The sequence below is a fragment of the Podarcis raffonei genome, chromosome 8 (genome assembly GCF_027172205.1).
Source record: "Podarcis raffonei isolate rPodRaf1 chromosome 8, rPodRaf1.pri, whole genome shotgun sequence".
In the NCBI taxonomy this organism is placed as follows: Eukaryota; Metazoa; Chordata; class Lepidosauria; order Squamata; family Lacertidae; genus Podarcis; species Podarcis raffonei.
Genome location: NC_070609.1, coordinates 43,082,387 through 43,102,770, shown reverse-complemented (window position 1 = coordinate 43,102,770; position 20,384 = coordinate 43,082,387). Strand labels below are relative to the sequence as shown.

At 42.5% G+C, this 20,384-nt stretch overlaps 1 protein-coding gene across 2 annotated transcripts in view; it reads left to right on the top strand.

The window, feature by feature from the left end:
• WWOX (WW domain containing oxidoreductase) overlaps positions 1-20,384 on the top strand; it is a 548,892-nt gene that overhangs the window by 18,832 nt on the left and 509,676 nt on the right. Inside the window, exons 5-6 of one of the 2 annotated variants that reach the window (XM_053399592.1) lie at positions 3,863-3,969; positions 8,746-8,951. In XM_053399592.1, the coding sequence (XP_053255567.1) occupies positions 3,863-3,969; positions 8,746-8,769 (131 nt within the window). In that variant the 3' untranslated portion in view covers positions 8,770-8,951. Of the gene's footprint in view, positions 1-3,862; positions 3,970-8,745; positions 8,952-20,384 lie in introns of those variants that run through there. The other variant, XM_053399590.1, reaches the window with a different exon arrangement.

The window sequence follows — 20,384 nt, the reverse complement described above, 5'->3', positions numbered from 1 at the left end:
TCAGTTTATATATCTATTTAGTTGGACTAGTAATAAATTGTGAGGAGTTGGTATTACAGTATAAAACTACCGTATTTTTCGCCCTATAGGACGCACCGGCCCATAGGATGCACCTAGTTTTTTGGGGGGGAAATCAAGGGAAAATTTTTTATTTCCCCCCCAGGTTTGCGCAGACTTCCCCAAGCTAGAAGAGGGAGACGGAGCACTCCGTCTCCCTCTTCTGCCTTCAGAGACAGCCTCCCTAGCCTCCGTGGGGCAGCGGCTTGCCCTGCTGTCCCCTGAGTTTGTGGGGCTGGCGGGGGGGGGGAGAAGCAAGCTTGCTTCTCCCCCCCCGCCAGCCTCCAGATCAGGTCGGGGAATAGTGGGGTGGCAGCGCTCCGCCTCCCCGCTATCCCCCGAGCTTGTGGGGCTGGCGGGGGGGAGAAGCAAGCTTGCTTCCCCCCCCCCGCCAGCCTCCAGATCAGGTCGGGGAATAACGGGGTGGCGGTGCGCACCGACCCCTCTCGCTCTCCAGGCTTCAGCGAAAGCCTGCATTCGCCCCATAGGACGCACACACATTTCCCCTTCATTTTTGGAGGGGAAAAAGTGCGTCCTATAGGGCAAAAAATACGGTATTTTTAAAACCAATACAAATACAATTCAATATCAATGCTTATTTTTACTGAAACAGTAAACTGCATGACTGGCTAATAATGTTTGCAATTTTTAAGTTTCCTTGCTACATTTGCTTAGAATGGAATTAGAAAGGTTGCATGTGTTGAAACTGGATTCATCTGTGTGCAATGAATTGCCCAGATAATTAAAGTTGCTCGGTACAATGAATGGCTTTAAAAAGGCAAGCAGGAAAATTGCTAAGACTTAAATACTGTAAGCATGTAATTGCGGAGAATGGTATAACTTTACGTGGTGTCTGTTGATTCTATAATCTAAGTTATACCCTGTGTTGTAAACTAAATTTCTCTTGCCCTAGGGTGTTTCTAGAAGTGAAGCAGCCTGTGTTTAATAGCTTTTTTCCCTGGGTAAACAACGTTTAAATGGATGCTGCAGCATGTTTAAAATAAAAGTGGAACAAATAGTTACCTTGTTCTGTCAATTTCTTGGTATTGATATACTTATATTATTGTCCTATTAAGCATTCATGTGCTAATTCAAGTGTTTACAGTTGGAAGTCATTAAGGTGTAGTATCATGAGAACTTGGTAGGAAATTTTCTATTTGATCTATCAAAAACATGCACCAAAACCACCTAATAATTCTTGCTGCTATGTTTCCTACCAGTTGTCACAGGTGGAAAAGTTGGCTATGGGCATTGATAATGTATTGTGAAATAACAGGAAGGAATTTAGCAAAACAATTGGGCTCTGCTCTTTGTGTTCTTCCTTTCTTGAATCCTACTGCTATACCTGAGGGCCAAACTAGACAATTTTTAAATCAGTGAAGGGGTTAGCCCCCTCCTCCTGTGAGGCAGTCCTGATGAACATCCCCTCCTCCACCAACCTGAAGCTACTGTTAGCCCTGGAGTATTATTTAATTAATGATTTTGAGTCTATGTTTTGCAAAGTTGTTGTTTGCTATGCATTTGGATGCCTCTTAAGATGTCATAACCAAATACTGCCATAGTGGTTCCTGAGATCAAGGAGCAGGTTTTTGTCTATATTCGGATACAGTTCAAGATGGGAGATTAAACATATCAAAACTGCACTATATTTTGGTTTATTAGAATTCCTCAGCCACACTTGGAATAGTGCTGCTAGTATTAAGTAACTTGAAGTTATTAAGGTGTATATCATAGCTAGATTGTATTTGAGTGGAGCAGGCTGATGCTGTGTATGGAACATTCTTCGGAGCTCTCAGATTTTTTTGGGACATCTTTTGTGAGTTGCTACCCCATGAAACTTAGAAAATTCCTGGATCAATCTGAGGAGAGCCTCAGAGAGCTTGCTCGTTTTCACTACATACTGCATTTAGATTTGTTTCACATGAGTGCACACTGGAGACCTGTCTTGGTAATATGGTTTATTTACAAATATACAAGCAGAATGCAACTTGGGTGCCTTGGAAGAAAGGCTCTGTGGTACCTCCATTTGAAATAAAATGTATTTATTATTTAAAAGCCTTTTTATCCCATGCTTCAGCCATGCCAACTCTGGTGAAGGACCACCAGTGGGGCAACAATATCTTCAGGGATGTGGTCCACATCAGCATATTTTGGACCTGCAACATCAAAAAATGGGTTGACATGACAAAGTCACATTTCAGTCTGCCTTCACGATTCAAAATGGTTCCTGGCATCCAAACTTCAACAAAGACTGCCACCCCCACCTCGAAAACCTTCATACCAAGTTTGGCAACTGTGTTTCGACAGGAAGCCAAACTTATAGAGGACGAACAGACAGACAGGCGATCCACTTTCCAAAATACATGGTGGATGATATGATAGGAATGTGATTTTTCCTATTGAAAAAGGGGCAAATATGCAAATCTTTTCAATGTCAGAATACTCTAGTTTCAAATTCTACTGTCAAATTCCTACTTCCAATGTACCTCGAAGTTAGTTTTACAATTGTATCAGTCACTTTTACGTTAGCCTAGTTTTAACATTAAAAAGCTCACATCTTCAGCGTTTCCCCCATGCCTCAATTTCCCTTCTGTATAAGAACCCATTTACCATTTGGGACCACCCATAAACAAGGGGCTCAAGGGAGCACCCAAGGGTCAAATGGCCAATACAACACCATGAGAACTGAGCGTTTTAGTGAGTATTCCCAGTGAGCACCAATTGTCACACCATAACATTTTTATTCAGGGACCAAGGGTGTTGTCACTTTGTTAATCCAATTTCTCTGTTCTTAATTGAGTTTTCTTTTTTAAAATACAATTGTAATTGCATTTTAATGTGTGTGTATTATGTAAGCCACACTGAGGGCCCCTAGAGTGGAGTAGGAATCATAATAACAAATCATATGAGCATGACTCCAAGTCACTCCCCTGGGATACGTAACAATTCTTTCTAGCAAGTTATTTCTTGAATCTACTTCTCAAGTCCCTCTGCAATGCATTTGGGTGGATGGTTGACTGTTAAATGATGTCAGGTAGAGAAAAGACTCACTTAAGTTCCACGTATGCTTGGTACTGACGTGGTAAACAAGTGATTTGAATAGAGTCAAAATGAACATTTTTCTCACCTTCATTTCAGGCCATTTGAGTAATTTGAGTATGCCTTCTTCTATATTAATTTTATGTATTCTGAGGCTCTGCTCCTGTAGGTTAGGTGTGCCGCTATGAATGTTAGTCCGTTTCTCTTGTGCCGCGTCAACTGTGCCAACATTCACTCCTTGCACCAAGTTTGATTACACTTAGATTGTTGCTAAAATCTCTAAATTTCCTAAAAACTTTGTTTTTTTAAGAATTGTTTTTATTTTAAATTATTTTGCACTAGGCAGAAAAAATACATAATTAAAAACAATACTTAAAGCATAATGGTACATATTAAAACTACAATTAAAAATCACAAGCAAAGGGGGGAATCAAAGTAGAGAATATCAGCATTTAAAAATCAGATTCACAAAATTATGCCTAAAAACAGCTTATAAAAGATCATAGACTTGGCTGCTGGCCAAATGTAATGTTGCAATTTGAATATATACCTCTATTTCAATTTGGTTTTATTTTAATTCTTTTATTGGTTTTCAGTTTTTGAACTTTAATGAGAAAGTATGGTAAAAACATTTTGACTCAATAATCAATATATTGTAGTATGCAGATAGAATCCAGATATTTCCAGTCTCTTGGTTGTTAGTTAATACCTGCTGCTTAGCTTTAAATTCTGATTCTTTATGTTCTCAATATGTGTTTTGTTGTAGGCTTTGAAACAGCCAAGTCCTTTGCGCTACATGGTGCACATGTCATCCTTGCCTGCCGAAATACGTTAAGAGCTAATGACGCTGTCCAACGCATCATGGAAGAATGGGTAAGAGAAGGTGTTTCTTGGCACCAATAAGTATTGTAGAAAGGTCAAAAGCTCTTGAAAAGAAAGTGTTCAAAAGAGTGGGAGGGTTGTATCAAAGGAAAGATACAACCGTAGCCATGATTAATACTAGCTATAGGTTGTTGCTCTTAACCCTGGGTAAAATTCCAAATGTATTTTGATACCAGGTTTTATCTATCTGACTTGCACCCTAACACTGAAGATTGGCTTGGGAGGCACTGGTAAGGGGTGGGGTTGAAACTACCTGAACTATTGTCTTTTTCGTCATTGCTTGATTAGATGAGAGAGAGCTTTTTGGTTGTAGAGCCTGTGGAATGCTCTCTGGACCAAGGGCTACCTGCTGCTGACACTGGCATCTTTTGACACCAGGTTAAGACTTGTGCTTTCCACCTGGGCATTTGATGGAATTTGAGCCAGCTGAGTGAAGGCTTTATGCTAGTGCTTCTCTGGGTTGCTGATTAGTGTTCCTCTGCCCAATGGAAAGCTGGTGTTTTATGTATTGATTGGAAGGTTTAAAATTATGGTGGTTGTTAACCATTTTGTATGTTTTTAAAATGGATAGTAAGTCACCCTGAAACTGTTTTGTGTTGTATGACTATCTAATAAAATAAATAAATAATACTGCGAGCAGGGAAGATGATGTATGCCATTATTTATTGGTATGTATGGTACTTTGCAGTGTAACGAGGTCCCTGTTCTAAGAAGCATGCATTTTAAATTTTGACGTTGGGGGGGGGGGAAGGAAGGTGGAAGAGGAGGAAGAATACACAATCATTACCTGTTGTGTTTTTGTGTGAAACTTCTGCAATTTTTACAGAGACATGTAAATAATGAAAATATTGTAGCTGTCAGTAAAGATACACACCATATTTGGAACTAAATAATGACCGCTCCACACATCAAATGGGGGCGCCTTTTGCGTGGTTGCACGCAGCCCCCCGGATCCCAGTGTGACTCCTGGTAGTTTGGGCTGGCTTCATCCTCTCCAGGCTGGATACCTGGGGGTCTCCACCTACCTCAGCCAGCCGCCCAATCCTGCCTGGGGAGGCGTTGCCAGGGGAATAGCCAGGTAAGGGGAGGGACCGTCCTGCCCACACAACAGAAGGTGAATCTTACCTGCGAAGTGGCAGTCGGCTCCAGAGCTTCTCCCACCCTGTCTTCCCTCAGTTAAGTCTTCTTTTGCAGGTTAACCTTTTCTCCACAGGTATGCAGGCACTGCTACGTCAGGGTCGCTGTTGAAGAGCTGGAAAGGAATTTCCCTGCATTGGAAGGTTTTGCCTTTCCCGTAGCAAAACATCACAACTTTGGCGGTTTCGGGCCTTGGAGGGAATCCTTTAGTCTATCTACCTAAATGGGGGTGGGGCGTGAAGCAGTGACCCATGTGCCCCACCCTTTGTGTCGGTGATACCAGGGTTCCCTGTTAAAGGGGTCTTGAGGGGAGGCACTGGCCATACACCGAGAGGTTGTCATTGCTCTCCCCTCCAACGGTGGCGAAACGGGGGGGGGGGAAGGCTCTCTGCTTGAACATATGTTCTGCAGAGCCAGCCCAATCCCCACACATTCTGGATAACCCTGAAGTCGCCCAGATCCCTGGCTGGGGACTGGGAAGGATAAATGCCCAATGCCTGAGCCAAGGTCTCCCTACATCTGAAACTTAATAAAGTTGTGGCCAATTTTAATCCCATAGCACGTTGTCTTGAGTCATTATTCCGATCGGAAGTCACCTGCGGTTGGGGGGACCCTGCCTGTCCACACAAATAGATAAATAAGTATTTCAAAGACTGCTGATTAGCTTTCCGTTTAGAACCAGCGCTAATTTTGCCATTGTTGGCTACTGTACTGTTAATAATGTGGGTTTAAATACATTGCTAAGTAATTCTTTAAAATTTATGACTTAAAATGGAGCTGCCTAAATGGATCTGGTTCTTGTGAAAAAGTTATTATAAACTGTTTATTTTCATGTCTTCATTTGGTTCACTTGAGGACCTGAATTTACATTGAACGATAACATAATAAGGCCACAAAGGTTACCAGCCTACGTTTCAGCTGGTCATGGAGAAAAAGGCTTTCCTTCCTACACAGCTAGCATGAAAACCAGCTGATCAGGGACAGAATTATCTTGCTAGCCTGCCTGGAATTCCTAGTTGCCTATGGAAATCAGCTAAGTTGTTAAATGCAATACTGTTTTACACCCACCAAAGGTTAATGCTACGATTATCTCTAGGTAATTAGCGGAATAAATGAGTGTGTATATGAAAATACTCAACCTGAAATTTCAAAGAATATGTTGGATTAAGAGATTTTGTTTATTGCTTATATAACTTTTTTTCCGGGCCTATGAAATGAACCATGAACCCATTTTTTGAAACAGCCTTATAATAACCTTACAACGTTGTGAAGATTTAGTTGCTTCACAGTTTACATAGCAATTGTGTCTGTCACTACATTGGTGTTTTCTGCAATAAGTACATATATGGTAAAATGTTTGGCAGCATATACTTGAGAACCACAACTGGCCATGGTTCCCCGATGTGTGACTGGAGATGGCTGTATCCCTTTCATGCTTAATGTGAAGCTGTTGTTAGATTTGAGTTTAATGCACCTGTCTCATCATTGCAGTATGAAGTGAGCATTTCTGGGAATGAATTGAAGAACAAAGGTCCCACATTGTCTTTGTTTCAAATTACTTCAGAAAAAAATGCATTTTATTTATTAACCATTCCCCATTCCTAATTGTTTTCAGTACAATCTCATCTGTAAAGTGGGTAGCTAGAGCACCTTCAATGCATCTTTGTAATGACTTTGTTGTTGTTTATTGAGAGGGACTAATTAACTTTGATTATTGCACTAATATTATGGCACTTTGACAGTCCCTCAGATTTATGACTCTGGGAAAATAAACAAATGAAATGCAGGTGCTGGAGCAGAAAGAATAAGTTATTACTGAACTTTAATTACTTGAAATGTGTAACTAGGAGAGAATTAGTTGATGAATTACAGAATGCTTAATATTTACATCAAAATGCAAGCAATCTTGGGTAGGAGATAAAAGAGAGTAGCTACTTAAAGTTAAGAATTTTTTTTTTACAAAAATCTATTTGATAAATTTTAGCTGATTGGTACTGCTATTAAAATGCTGAGGCCTATAATCATACACACATATATGTGTTTGATGTTTGCTAGTGGCCATTAAAAAAGCTGCCTGTCAGAAACCTCTTCTTTAATACCTGTGCTTTCCATTTGTGATCTTTTGCTTGCTATAACTCTTGATGCCATTGTCTGATTTGCTCTGATATCACAACAGGACATTGTTGCCCACCCCCTGACTACTATTGACTTATCTGCTCTTACGTCAACGATGCTAGCAGTTGAGACAGGAGAGACCTTAGAACATGAATTATGAAATAGCAACAGAAATATATTCCACGATCAAAGCAAACAGTTGGCTTCGCAACAGTTGTAATGTTCTGATTGCAATAGCTCAATTTAATAATTCGATAATGTTGGTAAGACATGTGTTCTGAGAATTGCATTAAATGTAAATTTTATATGTATATTTGACACAAATGTTCTTTTCCATTTATATCAGTAGTGCCACAAAGCAATAGGCATTTGGATGAAAATAATGTTTATATCCTCCACTTCTAGCATATGAATAAGCTTTGCAAAAAAAAGGGCGATCCTGATAAACCTGACCTTAAATTTGGCATAATAATCCTTAAAATGCAATGTGTCACACTAGGTATTTTGTAAAAAATTTAAAACAAACTTCCAGAGGATGATTAAGCTATGTTTTTGGAGACAATGCACATGTGCACATGTTCTCTCTCTCTCTCTCTCTCTCTCTCTCTCTCTCTCTCTCTCCTTTAGCAAAACAAGCCATTTTTTGGTGCCAAGCTTGTCACTTTTGTGGTAAAGCCACTGTTCAAAAACTTGCCAGTGTTGTTTCTGGTACAGTGGCAGACTGGGATGCCAAGACCTGTTGGTGGGGGGATACATAACTTGAAAGGAAAATAATATCTGATCAAAAATGGGACACAGAAGTGATGTATCTTGACTATAATTCATTTGGTTTCCTCATAAATATTCAACTCTGCCTTGAATTCAGTGAGGTTGAATTCTTAATCCCACAGTTAATGCCTGTAGTTCCAGAGCTAGTGTGGTTCAGATCCCTGTGTGGTTCACGTCAGCCTTGAAGCTTACTACATTGCCTTGAGCTGCTTGCCGATCTGTCAGCCTAATCCTGTTTAGATTACTGCAGTGCATTCTATGTGGTGCTGCCCTTGAAGAGTGTTCGAAAGCTATGGATGATACAAAATGTTGCAGCCAGTTTGCTTTCTGATGTGTGCCTTATAAGACTGCATTATACCTGTTTTATATCAAAGACTAGCTTCTGATTTATTTCCAGGCCAAATTAAAAGTTCTGATGTTTACCTATAAAGCCCTTAAGGCCAGGATATCAGAAAGGCCACCTCCTGCCATGCAAACCTGAGAGTTTTCTTCTGAGGTCCTTTTGTATGCTGCACAAGATGAGGCTAGGCCTTTTCTGTGGTATGAAATTCCCTTGCAACAGAGATTAAACAGGTCCCATTTTGCTTACATTCAGGTGAAAAAAACAACACTTCTATTCCATGTGGCTTTTAATAGTTTATATCATGTGAATCTTTGATTCTGCTCCTTGTGGTTTTGAGAGATTTTCTGCTCTGCTCTTTGGTTTCGTATTTAAAGTTGGTTTTAATGTTTTGTTTTTGTATGCAGCCTTTGGTGACCATTGTGATGTAGTGGCTGATGGCAGCCATTCCATCAGGCTGCAGCGTAGAGAGATGAGAAGCTGGGCCAGTTCACTGACACAGCTGAGAGACCAACAGGTTTTTGCTCCTTAATTCTCACTGATAGTTACAACAGCTTTGTAACTTCATTAGTGCCTCAGTTTTATTTTCCCCAATCTTCCCTCCCAGTCCCTTCGTGTCCCCCCGAAGGCCCCTTCAAAATTGCAGGGCGGGGGGGGGGGGCTATCATAGCCTCAACTTCATGGAGTACAGTGGTACCTCGGGTTATATACGCTTCAGGTTACATATGTGGAGTTTGGAACTGACAGGGTCAAAACTCCGTGGTGTCCTGTATCTGGGAGGAGGAGGAGCTTGTCGCAGAGAAGTGAGTCACAGCGCGTGTCTGCTTTCAGACTTGCTTTCGATTCTGACTGAGACGCAGCTCAGCTTGGAGGCTGCGTGTGTGCTTTTGGAGCACGGCTGAGAATGCCTCCAAGTTCCGATGGATGAGACTGATTTATGGCTTGTAAATAAACGCTTCTAGAGATAAGAACCGAACTGTCTCTGGACTTGATTTATCCCTCATCTCACACCGACACAGGACCGCTGCTACTCTGCTCTCCTGCCAGGTCAGCTCCCAAGCAGAGCCACGCAAGGGAAGCGTGACTGGACGCAGAGGTTTTATTTCCGCAAAGGTTATGGCGGTGCGTGTTTCCTGACAAGTGTGAGAAGGGAGAAGGCTGCCAGCGGTGAGTTGCTGTGATCTCCTGCCAGGAAGGGCAGTGGGAGATGCTGGAGAGCGGAGCCAAGAGCCAAGAGGGACGGCTGCTTCGAGAGTCCGGCTTGCTGGCAGTGTGAGTATGCTAAAGCCCCGGGGGGAGGAAAATGGCTGCTGCACAGGCACAGCAGAGCCAAGAAAGCTACCCCGGTGAGAGGCTGAATGGGGCCAACTGGGAGGCCTGGTCAAGAGGAGCAAGGGGGTGGTTTGTGGCCACAGGGCTCTGGAGTCCAGTCCAGAAGGCGCCGGCCCCACCCATGCAAGCTACTGCTCTGCTGAGCGAGAGAGAGCAGAGAGAGCTTTGCCTGTTGAAAGCAAGTGTGGACGCTTTGCTGTTGCCCCACCTGGAGGGCGTTAAATCGGCTCAGGCCGCCTGGCAGGTGCTGAGGAGTCTGTGGAAAAGCTCAGCAGGAGCCAAGGGTCGGGAGGAAGCCGAGGGCCAAGGGAGCAAGCCTCAGGCCGAAGTGAGAGCCAGACCAGAGGGGTCTGGAAGCCCAGAAGGGGCTGGGACTGTGTTGGCAAGCTTTTGCAATGCTTCGACACGTCTGTGTGATGGACTGTGTGCTGGAGAGCGGCTGAGAGCTGTGAAAGAGGGCACAGGCTGCACCCCAAGAAGGAGTGGGGGGGCAGGCCAGGCAGGCCATTCCAAGAGCTCTGAGAAAGCCAAAGGCTCTGAAAGTTGTTTGTGCTTTGAGACGACGTCCAACAGCGCTGGGAAGCATCCGCTAGAGGCCCAGGCTGCCAAGGACACCGGCCGGCGCGGAATGTCAACAAAGCAGGTTCCCAAGGCCAGTTCCCAGCGAAGACGTGGGAAAGCAGCAGGCCAGGAGGAAAACAAAGACAAGGCGTCTTATCACCTCACAGCTGCGATGGTGTCTCTGAGAAAAGGCAAAAGCCTCAGTCGGGGGGAGGCTGTGGCCATGGCAACCGATGGGAGTGCGAGCAACGCCACGGCATCTTTGGAAAACAGCCAGAGACACTCTTTATCTCTCGTTGTCGATTCGGGAGCTTCGCATTGCCTCGTGACCTCTAAAGGGCTCCTGAGGAACTGCAAGACAGTTAAAACTGGACGTTATGTCACCTTAGCAGATGGGTCTCAAAGACCACTGACTGAATCTGGGTTTCTTTACTGTTCTTTTATAGATCATTGGGTGCAAGCTTATGTGGTTCCAGAGCTTGCCCACTCTCTTTTAAGTGTGCCAGCTCTTATGGCTGCTGGGTTCGATGTTCTGTTCTCTAACAATTTGTGTTCCTTCTACAGGGATGGGAAGAAGATCTACAGTGTCGAAAGAAAAGACAGGCTCTTCCTGGTGGAGATGCCCATTGAAAATGGGACTGGTGGGAACATGGGGCTGGTGGAAAATGGGGCTAGTGGAGAGTCCATTGCTATGTTGGCAGACTCGGGTTTGCCACAGCGCTTTTGGGCTGAGAGTTATAAAACAGCATGTTTCCTGCAGAACAGGGTGTTCAATTCCAGTGTAGGAGACACACCGTACTTTCTGCTTCACCGGAAGCAGCCTAAAGTGGGTTTTCTGCGCACTTTTGGGTCTACGGCTTGGGTTCTCATTCCAAAGGCCATGCGCAGAAAGGGTGAGCCAAGGTCTAGGAAGATGATCTTTGTAGGCTATGAGCTGGGTTCAAAGGCGTGGCGCTTCGCATACCCTACTGGCAACCAGTCCAAGCTGCTTATTAGCGGCAGTGCTGAGTTTTGCGAGCAGAGTGGGTGGAAGCATCTTCACGGGAATCCGGATGTTCTGTTAGACTCAGATGAGGAAGAGGAGGAGGACGAGGCTGAACCTGTTGCTGAGGTGCACAGTCCACAGCCACAGAGTCCAGAGCCGGGATCTCCAAGGGAGAGGCTCCGTATCTCTCCAAAGGGGAGTCCCAGGACCCCTCCACAGGTCTCTGTCAAGTCTGAGCTAAGGAGTGAACCATCCTCGCCAGCAGAACCAGCTGTTCGCCCTAAACGGCGCAGCAGGTCAGAGGGGGATGTTTCTGACACAGAGGATAGTAGGGTTGATCCAGGTGAATCAGGCGCAGTTCCAGAATTCACGCTGAGGAGGTCAGCAAGATCAACCAAAGGGAAGCCACCTGAAAGGTATGAAGCCACGAGTGTCTGGGTTGGTGTGGCTAGATGTGAACCTGAATCCTTTGAGGATGTTCAGATGTTGCCTCGGGAAGAAGCCAGCAAATGGCATGAGGCGATGCAGAAGGAGATGAACTCAATGGAGTCTCTTGGAGTGTTCTCACTCACACAGCTGCCGGCTAACCAGCAAGCTGTAGGCTGCAGATGGGTTTACCGACTTAAACCCACAGAAGCAGGAGAACCACAGTACAAAGCAAGATTAGTGGCCCGTGGATTCACACAGAGAAGGGGTGTCCACTTCACAGAGGTATATTCGCCGACCTCAAGGGCGGAGACTTTGAGAACGCTTTTGGCGATAGCAGCACAGAGAGGTTGGAAGGTGAACCATTTTGATGTAGATGTCGCCTACCTGAACTCAGATCTCCAGGAGGAGTTGTACATGCTTCCTCCTCCAGGGTTTGAAGTCAGTGAGCCAGGCGTCGTGTGGCGGTTGCACAAATCCATCTATGGATTACGCCAATCTGCCAGGAATTGGAATATGTGCCTACATGAAGCCTTAGAAGAGCTAGGTTTTAAGAGATCCCTTGCAGACAGTTGTCTTTACATTAGAGATTCAGGCTTGCAACAGCAAGTGGCCCAGGCGTTTGTTGATGACATCTTGCTCATGGCACGGACAGGTGAACAGGTGGAGAAGTTTGCTAAGGAGCTTGGAAAGCGGTTCAAGCTGAAGCAACTTGGAGATGTCAAGTCCTATCTAGGCGTAGAGATCACGAGAGCAGGTGATGGAAGCTTTTTGCTTCGCCAGAAAGGTAAGATTGAGCAGTTGCTTGAGAAGTTCAGGATGTCTGAATGTGCAGGTGCCAGATCACCCATGGAGACTGGGTACGTGAAGGAGTGTCAGCAAGTAGAACGCGTGGTGTTCGAAAATACTGAACTCTTTCAGTCAGCTCTGGGTAGTCTGTTGTACCTGTCACAGTGGAGCAGACCAGACATAGCGTTTGCTGTCAATCTGCTCAGTAGAGAGGCTTCAAGTCCTAGTGTGCAGGCCTGGAATGGTGTTAAGCGGGTGCTACGTTACCTGCAAGATACCAAAGACTTTTGCCTCAAGATGTCAGCTGAGGGCGATGTCAAGCTGACCGCCTGGGTGGATTCGGATTGGGCTAACCTTGAGGACCGCAAATCAGTGTCAGGCCTAGTGGTGAAGTTTGGGGACTCAGTGATTGGGTGGAGGTCCCGGAAGCAAAGTCTCATAGCGCTTTCATCTACTGAAGCTGAGTTCAGTGCGCTATCAGAGGTTTGCAGAGAACTGGAGTTCTATGTGTGTTTGGTCGAGGAAATCTGTGGAGAGAATTGTCTGCCCGTTGTGGTGCATGAAGACAATCAACCATGCCTCAAATTAGCTGAGTCAGGGCAATTCAAGGCGAGGACCAAACATTTGGACATATGGTTCCGGAATGTATGTCAGAGCGTTCATGAGGGGCTAGTTGCTCTGAAATACTGTCCCTCAACCAAGAACCTCGCTGATGGTTTCACAAAACCATTAACCTTCCAGAAGCACGAGGAGTTCTGTGAGGGTCTGAGTATGGGGAAAGCATTGTTGGCTATTGTCCCCAGATGCAGGACAAGAGGGGGTGTGGAGTTTGGAACTGACAGGGTCAAAACTCCGTGGTGTCCTGTATCTGGGAGGAGGAGGAGCTTGTCGCAGAGAAGTGAGTCACAGCGCGTGTCTGCTTTCAGACTTGCTTTCGATTCTGACTGAGACGCAGCTCAGCTCGGAGGCTGCGTGTGTGCTTTTGGAGCACGGCTGAGAATGCCTCCAAGTTCCGATGGATGAGACTGATTTATGGCTTGTAAATAAACGCTTCTAGAGATAAGAACCGAACTGTCTCTGGACTTGATTTATCCCTCATCTCACACCGACACAGGACCGCTGCTACTCTGCTCTCCTGCCAGGTCAGCTCCCAAGCAGAGCCACGCAAGGGAAGCGTGACTGGACGCAGGGGTTTTATTTCCGCAAAACATACACTTCAGGTTACAGACTCCACTAACCCAGAAATATTGCTTCAGGTTAAGAACTTTGCTTCAGGATGAGAACAGAAATCGCGCAGCGGCGGCGCGGCAGCAGCAGGAGGCCCCTTTAGCTAAAGTGGTGCTTCAGGTTAAGAACAGTTTCAGGTTAAGTACGGACCTCCGGAACAAATTAAGTACTTAACCCAAGGTACCACTGTACCTGCCTGGATTCAAATCCCTGCTCAGCTCTGAAGCTTGCTGAGTGACCATTGTCCAGTCTCCTTCTCAGCCTAACCTACCTCACAGGGTTGTTGCAAGGTTAAAAGATGGAGACCATGAGACCTCTGTTGAACCCCCTAAAGGAAGAAAATAATAATAAAACCTGCATGTGAGAGGTGTATGTATAGTGTTTTCCATAATTCTTGGATGTTTAGGTGGTTTATTGTGTCTTAAAACCCAAAGAATGCATTTCTGTTGGTTTTCAAATTGTCATGAGGTTTTCATTGCATGTTGGAGGCTGATATCAGTTTAAAACTGTGACAATTTCTTGTGCTGGAAAAAAGGGAAATTAGAATTTTAAAGCTATGATTCATTTTAATCAGAAATTGTCAAGCATAAATCTCTTCTTGAGTAGTGGAAAAGACCCTAAAGCGAGCAGGGGAAAAAATATCAATACTTTGCAAAGGAGGAATGATTGTTCCAATTCGCAGCTTAATTGACTTTAAGGCTTAATGAAAAACACTCTGGCACAGTTTGTAAACACATTTGCTCAGGAGAAGGCTGAAATCCTATCCCATGAGCTGAAGAACTCAGGGGCTTATTCTGTATTATATTATTGACACCATTGAATGAAAGAGTAATGATTGAGTAGGGTTTTCACAGCTCCCGACTGTATCCATCTCTTTAAGAAATACTTCAGAATATACACAAACAGAATTATAGGGTTGGAGCCAAAAGATAATTATAAGAAAGCAAACATCTACTAGCACTATTTTGCAAATGCTTAAGAGTTTACACAGTTCTACAATGGGAAGCTAGGTTTTTGTTTATTTGTTTGTTTTGCTACTTCCTAGAGCAAGGGTTCTCACACTTCCTACTCCCAGGGCCCACTAGAGATGACTGAAAATCATAGTCTCATCAATCATTAAATGCTGGTGCAGGGCGGAAGAGTCACAAAGTGGTATGAGTGGGAGTTAAAATTGAGCATAATCACCTGGCAAATACAGACATTGCTTTCTACTGATATCTAATCCATTTCTGGAAATTGCTAAATTATTGGCCACTGCATTTTACTTGCAGCACAGAGTTCCATAGCTAAGTGTTCCTAAAGCCTCATTTTAGGCAAAATTTGCTGAGAGGCTCTAAAAACTATACCTTAATATCCTTTATTGTATTCAACAGCCAGATCCAAGTTTTGATAGTGGTCCAATACCTTAGCTTTTCATGGCATTCCTGTTATATCTGTATACTCTATGTTTAGAGATTTAATGCACAAATTAAATAGCTATCCAGTTTGTATTCTGAGAATGAGATGAGAATTTAGATCAGGCACTTTTAAGCCGCTTATAGAATATGGAACTTTCAAATTCTGAGTATAAATTAGCCTTCTTTGGACTGCTGAAGTCATTCATTGTAGTTTAGCGTATCATTCTGTGTAATTCTGTAGCACCATTTAAGACAGGTGTGGGGAATCTTTTACCTTCTATATGTTGCTGGACAAACATCCCTGGCCATTGGAGATGCTTGCTGGAGCTGCAACATCTGGAGGGCCAGAGGTTATTCACACCTGATGCAAAACAATGCAGTTTTTCACAATAAGCTTTTCTCAGTCAGCCACAGCAACAAACATGTTATTGCTGAAAACATGGTTGCTATCACTATATTGCCAGTCATGCCTCAGTCCCCATCCCAACTTTGTATACATTCTTATACATGCCTTCATTGACATCATCACATAGACAAATCTGTGGCATGGTGACTGTTTTTATTCACTGTTTGCTCCCTGATTGGCTGGAAAAATGCAAGAAAAACGTTTCCAAGTTAAAAGATTAAAATGGCAGAAAATTAGTGGCAGATCAAGGAAACGGTGGCTGCAATCATACACAAAGATGACCGGAATAGCAGACGGCTGGGTTTGTCCCTGGACCTTTTGGTCATGCCTTCCATTGTTGACAATATCAACAACTGAACCTCAGGAACATTCAGTGAAGCACTAGTTTTTTTAAATGATCTGTAAGTAAATGAATGTGTTAAAAAGCAAATGGGCAAATTAAAGCAATTTAACAGCTTCACAAACAACTGCATGGATGAACTGTTGAGATACACTTTTTTCCCCTTGTACTATAAACATATGGCATGAATTTCCTTCTCTCATTACAGATGCTGAGAGAAGGGAAAGACAAATATTTATAGTACGTTCATGTTTTACAGTAAAAACACTGTTCAGTTTGTTTATACAGTTCCACTGTTACAGTTTTTATGGTTGGTAATGAAACCACTGTAAAATAGGGTCTGAATTATATAGCAGATGTGTTGAGCCTTTTGCACTCTGAAAGGCTGGCCCATTGTTGAATTGTGGATATCATTTATACCAAATCAATGTCCTGAGAACAGCTGAACTGTTTCAGACCTTTGTCTGTGTGTATCACTAGCCTTGTACTACCAACATAATAAAGATGTGATTTTTATGATCCAAATAAATGCAGCAATTTTCTTAAAAGTAATTAGATTTTGAAATACAAAAGCTGGCTCTCTGGTTCATGTGGGTAAGCAGAAGATACTTTAAAAGATTTGGTAGGCACTTTTCAAGAGTCTTATGGAGGTGTCCCAAAAAGGTTAAGTGATGTAATGTTACTACTTGAATTTTTCAACATTACAATTTTGGTGATTTACAAGGAAGTGTATTTATTAAGCCTATGGCCAAGTGAACATGAGGATTCACATACAGGAACTTTCCTCTTTCCTTTTGTGGGCAGGAGCTTATGTCCAATATAGAATTAAGAGTCTGCTCACTTGAGAGAACAGGACGCACTGGTGTTTATCTGCATTGGAGTACCTTAGTCATTTATTCATATCATTTAATATATATTGAAGCTTTCAAAATTGTAAAAAATTGAATATTTTAAATCTCTGTATTTAAAACTTCAGATACAAAACCTGACACAGGAGTTAATGGTGTAGATGGGTTTGGATGCTGTTTGGAGTTCAAGTTTGTCTCAGATTGGGAGAAGGGGATAGGAATGTGCACAGTAGATCTCTGCAGAATGCCAACAACATTGGGGTTGTGTGTATAAGTCTACATATAAACGAATGCACACATTCCAGATTCATTCTTGCATACAGCAAATTCTGCTTATAATTTAATTTTTGAGGAAGTAAACTTGCCAGTTCTAAATTTCTTAAGTCTCTCTACTGTAGTACTGGCAATATAAGCATGCTACATATTCCATAATGAAGAAGACCAGCTTAGCTTATGGTAAATACACTACTAAGTGTTTATAGTACATTTCATACTTTACATGATTCCTTTTCTAATTCTGCTTATCTTTTCATTCTAATTCCCTAAAGGACATATAAAAGAACCCCTAAAGAGAGTAATTACTGCTCTACTTCTTAACCAAGGCTGCTTCTGCAAAGAGAAATCTGAGCTGCTTTTTAACGAAGGCAGTTTTAAATAAAAATGCAAATAAGCTGCTTTGTAACCACATTATTTACCCACCTAGCCTCTTATTACCATGTTTGTATTGTTGGCAAACACTATTTACAGTCGTGTAGAAATTAACATTACTGGTCCTGAGGAAAGATTGTTGAGGGTAGGTTGTGCTTTGGAACCAATTAGGGTGAACCTTGTCTCCGTTGTGACTCATGGGAGAAAACATAGCCTTGCAATGTCAAATAATAACATTAACTCAGACTATGCAGGCATACCACCGTAATTATATTATTGGCCTTATTTTGCTTCTGCAGTGCTTTTCATTGTCTGCATTTTAAAACCATCCAGCAGAAGAATTTCTGGGGAGTGGCTTAATACATACTGTGATTAGTTTCAATGGGAAGTCCTGGAGAAAAATGAGCCCAGCCCATTTTTGCTCAATTGAATTTAATGTGAGTCTTTAAAAATCTACTAACAGATATCCTACACATAGTATTATTTTTTCTATTGAAAAATAACTTTGAAGACACCCTCAGAATTCAGCAAACTTTATAGGTGTTAGGAGAATGTTACCAATAAAGCAGAATTTTCACACAGTGAAAGAAGCTACTTACTTCCCTGCTATACAGAAAATGAATATTTGTTAACATCTGAGATGAACCACATTTAAAGGTTACATAATCTACAAGATTATGTAAGAGACTGAGACATAGTTTTTGAAACTCATGAAAGCTTTCCCTTATAAGCTGAGGAGGGCAGAAGAGAGGCTGTAGTCCACCAAAGGACCAATTGGGTGGGATTCTTGCAATAATTCTGGCCTAATGGATGTTGGTCTGATCCACCATTGTTGCTCTTAAACCAGAGTGCACACACTGGATTGCTTAACAGTTGACAGTTAAGTGGTGCTGGGCCAAAGTCTCAGCTTTCACAGTCACTTGTGTAGACTGAAATTTGAGGAACATTGAGGCTTTATTGATGGCTTGGTTTTTTTATTGGCGGGGGGGGCCGGGGAACTTATGCAGAATGTAAGCTTCATATCTTCCTCAAAACACAAATCTCACCTTCCCTTTCTGCCCCCATTTTGCCACCCACCATCTCTCTCCCCCACAAAATGAGGCTGAGTTCAAAGTTTTAGCCCAGATGCACACTTGTTGATTTAAAACTTGATGGTGAGCCACATAGATTTTGGTTTAAAACCAACCAACTATGCAGGAATGAAGTCAGCTCACTCCTGTTAGAGTAACAGGTGCTGATTTTAAAACATTGCTTTGTTCTATTCCCAGAAGCTCATTGCATCCCAGTGGTTAATAAAGTTGGAGCTCAAGACACGTGTTGAGAGTCCAACTAGCCTCAAGTGAATCTTTCTTCCTCAGGATTGGTTTCCCATCTGTAAACTGGGAGTAACAGCAGCCCTATTCCACAGGGTTGTTGTAAGAATAAATAAGATGAGAAAATGTGGCTTTTCCAAGGCCTTGGGGATTGCTCAGGTTATAAATTTAAATTAAAAATCACTTCTTTTGATTGGTTTAGAAAGATGGTGCAAGAGCTCCCTTCGGCAGTATGTATAGTGCAAATGAATGACACCCAAATTTGTGAAGCTTTCCATATTTGAAAGAAAAGAAAAGAAAAAGAAAGGTGGTGCAAGAGGAAGTCAGAAATGCTGGGGGGGTTGTGGGGGTGTCTTTTTAAAAAGATCTGGCACTGTATTAAGTACAGCTAGATTGATGTTATGTGTGTGTTGGGAGTACGCCCAAGATATAACTGTCCATTCATTACAAAGCGTGGTAAACTAAAAAATCTTTACATTGCTCTTTTCTGTTTTATGTGCTGTAAGGAAGCATTTCACATATGTGCATTTCTGATTGTGCTAAAGGGGAAAGAAAATATTTTTTTCGAATGCAGGCCCATGCTATTAAAAATGTATTCTTGCTTCAGTTGTGACTTTCCATGTGAGTACTGTGGGCCAGAAAGGATTGCTGTCCATCGGAACCTTAAATGGAAAGGTAAAACGTTTAGAGAAAGCAAAGTAAATTGTTGCTTCCACAATTCTTTATGTTCAGGGCATATTTATAAGGGAAATTAGATTGGAAATTGAATCTAAATTGTTCCCATTTTTTTGCGAAACCTCTATTAATTCAGCCTAGTGGAAGATTCTCAGTGCATCATTTTTGTGGGAATAGTTTTATTACTTGCATATAACTTTATAAGGAGGTGGTAAAAATAGGTTATAGTATAGTGAGTTTTTTCAGAGTTTTTTCCCTTTCTTGTCCCTATTTCATGTGAGATAGCTGAGATATGCTTCACTATTAAATATGACTGTTTAATAAAAATATTAAGTTAGCATGAGTGTATGGTTGAGAGGCCTATGAAAGATTCACAGGAGTTTTGCTTTGTGTTGACTCGGAACTGTCATTCATCAGGCAATTTGGATGTAAAACCAAATCAGAGTGTGAGCAAATTGATTAGCAAACCAGATTTTCAGATTCTAGTTTGCTGGCCATTCTCAGTTCATGCTGTTGATTTGCACACAATACCAAATAATGGTCAAGCTTTGCAAATTATGGTTTGATATTATTGTGTTACTATCCAAGCAGTGTTATTATCCATCTGTTTTTTGCTGTTTTGAATAGGTGTCAATGGGAAGCTAATACTCATATTTATTATGAGTATCTCATGCATCCACTTTTGGGTGCTTCCTATGATGTGCAAAGCCACTCAAGATGCAACAGAGATAATGTGTTCAGGACTCTTTTTCCCTCTTCTAATACTAGAATTCTGGGACATCCAGTGAAGCTAAATAGGGACATCTAAGGAAGACCCTGTGTTGTATAGTGGTTGGAGTGTTGGACCAGGACCTGGGAGACTAGGTTTTAAATCCCCTCCGTGAAGCTCACTGGGTGAGCTTGGGCTGAACTTTCTCCCTCAGCCTAGTCTACCTCATAGGGTTTTTGTGAGGATAAAATGGAGAGGGGGAGAACCATGTATGCTACGTTGAGCTCATTGGAGGAAAGGATATAAATATAATAGTAAATTAAAGTTGGATGGTCATCTATCCTGGATGCTTTAGTTGAGGGGGTTGAACTAGATTGTAGGGGTTTGGTC